We start from the raw sequence: 6,297 nt of genomic DNA on the forward strand, positions 1-6,297 counted from the left end.
TTCCCATCCTTTTCTTATTAAAAAACATCACTCCAGTCTCTTTATATCAGGGCAATAGAAGAGGTGGTAACACCTATATTTTTAATGTATAGCACAATGATTTTCTTGAACTGATTGCCCCAAGAGAATTGACAAAACCCTCAAGATGAAAACTCTGGAGTCTGAGAGTGGGAGGCATCACCTACTTACTAATAGCACTGGTAAAAGCTTAGAAATAACACGTGTTAAGAAGGGAGACTATATCTGACCAGCATCTAGGCTAGAAAACTCAGTACAATCGGCAAGACTCACTAGCTTCCTAAAGATGTGAACAAAAAATACCTTTTAAAACAGCCCCACTGAAAAAAAAAAAAAACCAAAACCCCAACCCTTTCTGAGAGTTGGTATCCAGTTTTAAAAATTGAGGAAGCTTTTTAAACCAGCAAATTAAACAAGAGAGGCAGATGCTGGAGACAATAGGAGCTATTTGGAAGCAGGAGTGGAATTTTCAGGCCAACCCTTTCTGAGAGTTGGTATCCAGTTTTAAAAATTGAGGAAGCTTTTTAAACCAGCAAATTAAACAAGAGAGGCAGATGCTGGAGACAATAGGAGCTATTTGGAAGCAGGAGTGGAATTTTCAGGAATTCTTGTTCTTTCACTACTGAAAACCTACCTTCAGGAATAAATCCCAACTTAGGTGTAACTGACTTCCACATACTTACCACAAGGACTCCGTTGGTCAGTACCTCTGCAGGGGCATCTGAGCTGTGAGAGGAAGAGATATAATGCAAATGAGCTTTGTTTTTAAATTGCTTCATCCTACTTTACACACTAAATGCCTGGATGAGCGGTGGGGAAGAAAGGTCCTCGGCATGAGAGATCTAGGCAAACTAGAGCAACACCAAGCATATTTCCCTTCACAGAACAAGGTGGGGGAAATACTGAAAAAAACTTTGTCTGCAGCTGTAAGCATGTGCTACAAGGTCCCCCCATCTCAGTTATTTTCATAACCCAGAGAAAACCTGAAACCTAGGTGGACTATCAGATAGATAAAGCACTCGTGTGTTTGTATTGCAAGGTTAACTGTGGAAGCTTTCCACTCTGAAGTAACTCGTCCACAGAGCATTCCTTTCCTTTGCAGTGCTGCCATTACAACGAATTCCTGCAAAATGTTGTCTCTTTTTGGTACCTCAAAAATTTTTTGTATTTGGAGCTTTAAGGATATTTGCGACCAGCCATTGGTGAATCAACTCAAACACCACAGAGAACTGTAAAGCATCAGGCTTTTTAGAGGCAAGACTGTCCCTGCACAGAAAAAGTAATTAAGACAACATATCTGCAGAGCACAAGTTCATTCAGCTCTTCAGGTGAGACTCACCATTTCTCCAAGAAAAACTCCACATCCAGCTCTTCACTAGCCTTTGAAAATAAAAGTTGGACACAGGTGATCCTTAATCTTGAATATAATTACAGTAAGTTTTTCTAAGAGATTAAGGTTTTCTCCTGTTAGAAACTACAGTAACTATTTTTGTTGTTTTTACAAAAGCTCCGGTTATTTTTTGGAAGGTTTAAGTTTATGCCTTTCATTGGTGTTTAAACACTCCCCTCCTCCCAGACGCATCCTCTATGACCAGATATATCTGTTTGAGGACAAAGTGAGAGGTGGCTCTCAAATCCATTACTCTGCTAATGAGAGAAAAAAAACAAAACCAACCAATCTCTTCTGGCTCAAGTACCACCGCGAACAGCTTCTACATGAAGCTTTGTGCTTCCTCACATTTATTATTTCAGCAGATTGTACTTTTTGCTCATTGCCATCTTTGTCTTGTACAGACTTTGATGCAGCCATCTTTTCCCCTACCATAGCACACAGTAAATGCCTGATGCCAGACCCAACACAGCTTCTACAATAACCAATTAGAAGCCAGTTTGGTCCATAAACAGGTGGCACAGGATCTGAGAGAAGCTGATATGCACCAAAGTCATTCACATGAGGTAGAGGTTAAATGTAACCAAACGTAACTCAGGAAAATAAGCTTTTCTCAGGCTTTTGACTTACTAGAGAGGTAACCTTTGCAGCTATAAAATTCTTCACTGCAGGCAGATGATAATCCACTAAATAAGGCAGTCTGCAGTTCCCACAAAGATAGCTGACTGCAAATGCCATTCATTGTAAGCCCAGTTTATGCCCCTCTAGTCTCCTGCAAAATCATTCCCTTTAAAAGAGTTTTAACATCTGGAAGACAGCAGGCATCCCAAATTTCATTTAGCTGGGCATCCCAAAGGTTGTGGAACACAGACATAAAAAAAAAAAAAAATCACTAGGGATTTCAGAAACATCTAAGATGGCAGTAAAACCATATATGCTGTCATCGCCTGCTGACAGATTGTTCCCTTCTGGCTTCTGCCACACAGATAACTGACCCAGCACATACTGCCGGACTTCTGCAATGCTGAGCTGTGCCTATTCACAGCTGACCTGGGAAGAAGCCAGGGACTAACCTCAGGGTTCAACCTGAAAGTGCGCAGCAGTGGCTGACCCGGTTTCATGCCCCCCACATCGAAGACAATAGATGTGAGCTCATCGCTGACAAGGACATCTTTATCATAGAGCGTCAATTCCAGAATGTTCTAAAACCAAACAGAAACAAACAGCCTCACGTGAAAAGAACAGAAATACTTTCACAAACCTGAGTACCTGTATTCAATAGACACTTTATGCATTAATCAATACCCTTCCCCTTTCCCACTCCTGAAGCAAAGGCACTATTTCCAGCAGGATTTACAGCATACAGAAGCAAAAGGTTGACAGCGTCGACTAGTTTTCAAGGAGGCGAGACTGAACTTAGGACTGTGCTGGCGTAGCCTTACAGCAGTAACCAGGCTGAGGCTTCACGAGCCTGCAGGGGAAGAGAAAGCTTACACACTTTGAAGCTTAGCTGGCAATTTTCTTACCATTGAATTACCATTCCACATTTGACATCACCCATGATGGAAGATACTCAGGTGATGGAAATAGTTTCTCATTAATAAGCACCTTATTCCAAAGCCTAGGATGTTATTCAAAGCACGAGTGCCATTCCACAACTAATCTTTCAAAGTACGGTTTCCTTCCCTCCACCATTACTGTCTACTTCGAGAACGAACACTGACAATCTGAAGACTTTGTTCAATACTCCGTTAGTTCCTGCTCATACAGCAAACAGAAGTACAGTCTCTATCTAAGGCTCTGAATTTTGCTTTTCTCGTTCATAGGAATCAATGGCAAAACTTGACTGAATGAACTGAGCGGCAAAGTGATTAGGAATTTATTTCCCCATTATCCTCACTCAGCCCCTTGCCCGTGTAAGACAAGCGGAGCTACAAGAAGGCAAACGGCTACTCTGTCAAAGTAGAATCAACCCTTAAAAAGAAAGTTGCTTTGTCAAGGAATTTCCTTGAACTCTACCAGGTAGTGCCATAACTTGCCTTTCCTGGGTTGTATCAGAAGGAGTTTTTTGGGAAACCCTACGTGCAACCCACATAAGATGGGAGATACAAACTGGACATGCGTTGCACAGCTTTTTGTACCACTGAAGAACACTGGCACTTTCCAAGCAGCACGGTATTTGGGCGTAATAAAGATCCCTTGGTTTTGAATGAAGTATCAGAAGTAAGCCAGTACACAAATGCAGGTAGCCCAAGCAGCTCCGCAAAATGCACTCCTTACCTTGACAGCACTGTGGATTCGATACCGGAAAGTTTCATTCCATTCTGGGTTATCAGAATTGTCAACAACCTGAGTTCGGGAGATGAAGGGGGATGCTGTGGGCAGCTTTAATTCCACATAGCAATCTGCTTTGGACACTAGAGCAGAGTGTGTAGAGACAGACATCAGAACAACTTTAATAAACATAGGACAGAGTACGAGCTGCTCACTTTCTACATCTCTTTGCATCATAGAAACATGCAAATTTAAGGCTGGACTTGTAAAGTAGAAGTCTTTAATGAAGTACGTGTCTTTAAACAGCAGCAAATTGGACAGTAGGTACCTATATTTCTTTTTTCTGGTTCATCCAAACCATAAAGCTCTTCATATAACAGACTAGTATTCAAAATGAGGAAGATCAACTTTTCAAAAAAAGACTACTGCCTCTCGTCCTGTCACTGGGCACTGCTGAAAGAGTCTTAACACCCTCCTTCCAGGTACACATACACGTTGATACGATAGATCCCCCGAGCCTTCTGTTCTGTACATTCAGCAGTCCCAGATCTCTCAGCCTCTCCTCAGGTAAGAGAGGCTCCAGGTGGTTCACGATCGTAGTGGCCCTTCGCTAGACTCTCTCCAGTAGCTCCGTGGAGAGCCCAGCACATTTCTCTTTCGTAGCTCATAGCGGTGAGCCCAGCAGTAGACAGAGGACTCCAGACGCAGAGCTCAGTAGAAAAGAAGGATCACTTTGCTTGTCGTCTTTGCAACGCTTCTCCTAATTCAACCCAGCGTACCGCGAGCCTTCCTTGCAGCAAGAGCACATTGCTGACTTGTGGTCAGCTACCTGTCCAACAAGCCTCTCGGGTCATTTTCTGCAAAGCCGTTCTCCAGTCAAATCAGCCCCCCAGCACACACGGTTGCACAGGGCTGTTCCTTCCCAGATGCAGGACTTCCACTTCTTTTTGTTGAACTGCATGAGGTTCCTGTCAGTCCACTTTCCCAGTCTGTCAAGGTCCCTCTGGGTAGGAGCACGACTCTCTGGTGTACCTCTCGCTCCTTCCAGTTTTGTAACAGCAGTAACCTTGCTGAGGTTATGCTTCGCCCCATCATCCAGATCACTAATGAAGACATTGAACAATACGGGGCCCAGAAATGACCCCTGGGTTACACCACTGATCCGCCCTCTGAGCTCTGCCATTCAGCCAGCTTTCAATACCTCGTCTGCTCATCTAGCCATGCTTCACCAGCTACTCCGAGAGTCTTGGGGGAGTCAGTGTCAAAAGTCTTACTAAAATGTAAGTAGACATTATCCACTGCTGCTTGACCCTCATCTGGTCTGGCCAAGAGCTGAGCCTTCTCTTTCCATTCCCTGAAAATAACTAATTGTCTCAGGGTTCTTCCTTCTTCCAGTTAAGGTGCTTTTAACAATACAAGCACGGGAACCATTCTCCACTCCAGTTGAACAGAAAGCCATAAAATGAACTACTCTTCACAACGTGATTCTAGGCCTTGGCCCTTCAGGAGCGTTTTTCCACTCCCTAGACAGTCATTTAGCATTCCAGTAGTTCAGCGTTGGATGCCAGCTATAAACTTAAGGCTTGCAGACTACCTTACTTTATTAAATCTGAAGAAATTTAATTTAGAATTAAAGATCAAAATGCCCCAAACAGCCCTGAGAGCTTTTCTCAATATAGATGCAATAAGAGGAAGGGAATACATACCATGCTATTAAAACTAGGAACAGGTAAAAAGCAATTTGTCTTGGAAGCAGTCAACCACCTACCTCCTTAAAAAGCTTCAATGACATAAACAAAACAACAGGCACATGGAAAAAAGCACTACTGAACAGAAAAAAATCATATTTGGAAGATAGAATTGAAGATTGCTACTTCCAGGTGCAAGAAGACTGTTCAGCGGGAGCAAAGGTAAGGTTTGCCATGACTGGAGGGCCATATGCAGATAATAGAACTCAGAACGGGCCTTAGAAAATAGGATGTAAAGCAGCAGTGAGGCAAAACATTACGAGGACTTACCTAAACTTGTTCTGAAAAGTAGCAGTGTTAATCTGCAGCCTGGCCTCACACCGAACTTTTAAAATATACATAAAGAGAAGCCTCTGTTCAGGTGTGATGGTGACACGCTATGTGTAGGCAGGAAGTTCCCGTAACGATGCTACCTGTGTTTACAGGTATGCAAGAACAAACCGTCTGTTTTCATAATACCTTGACTAAATACTTACAGAGATCTGTACCCCTGATGTTTCTGGCTCGAAGGACTTTTACTGTTAGGTTGTAGTAAGGGTGCTTCTCCCGCTGAAAAGAGACGTACAAGCTCAACATATAACCCAACTGCAATGCCTGTCCTACAACCACATTAGTGTCTGTTCAGAGAAATGGATCAGACCAGACCAGCCAGTCCAAAAGAAACCATTAAGGAGTCAACCTGGGAGCACAGGCAGCACTTCCAGTGTCCTGCAGGAAGACTAAAGGAGTCTAGAAGGAAACTGAATTTCCTTTCAGCACAGCAATTGGTGATGTCTTAGGGTAAGTACCCACAGACTTCAGAAAATAAGTCCCTTATTTAGGTTTTCTTCTAATTATAGATCAGTTTTGAATTGTTGCATTAGTTCA

The 6,297-nt window shown here is 42.9% G+C and overlaps 1 protein-coding gene across 1 annotated transcript in view; it reads right to left on the minus strand.

The window, feature by feature from the left end:
* The window catches only part of PLA2G4F (phospholipase A2, group IVF), a 23,135-nt gene that overhangs the window by 12,843 nt on the left and 3,995 nt on the right, over positions 1-6,297 (minus strand). The window contains exons 2-6 of the mRNA XM_010141251.1: positions 5,907-5,979; positions 3,689-3,825; positions 2,482-2,610; positions 1,358-1,398; positions 702-744 (exon numbers count right to left, since the gene is read on the minus strand). Of these exons, the coding sequence (XP_010139553.1) occupies positions 702-744; positions 1,358-1,398; positions 2,482-2,610; positions 3,689-3,825; positions 5,907-5,979 (423 nt within the window). The remainder of the gene's footprint in view (positions 1-701; positions 745-1,357; positions 1,399-2,481; positions 2,611-3,688; positions 3,826-5,906; positions 5,980-6,297) is intronic.

The sequence above is a fragment of the Buceros rhinoceros genome, unplaced genomic scaffold, assembly GCF_000710305.1.
Source record: "Buceros rhinoceros silvestris isolate BGI_N320 unplaced genomic scaffold, ASM71030v1 scaffold29618, whole genome shotgun sequence".
NCBI lineage: Eukaryota > Metazoa > Chordata > Aves > Bucerotiformes > Bucerotidae > Buceros > Buceros rhinoceros.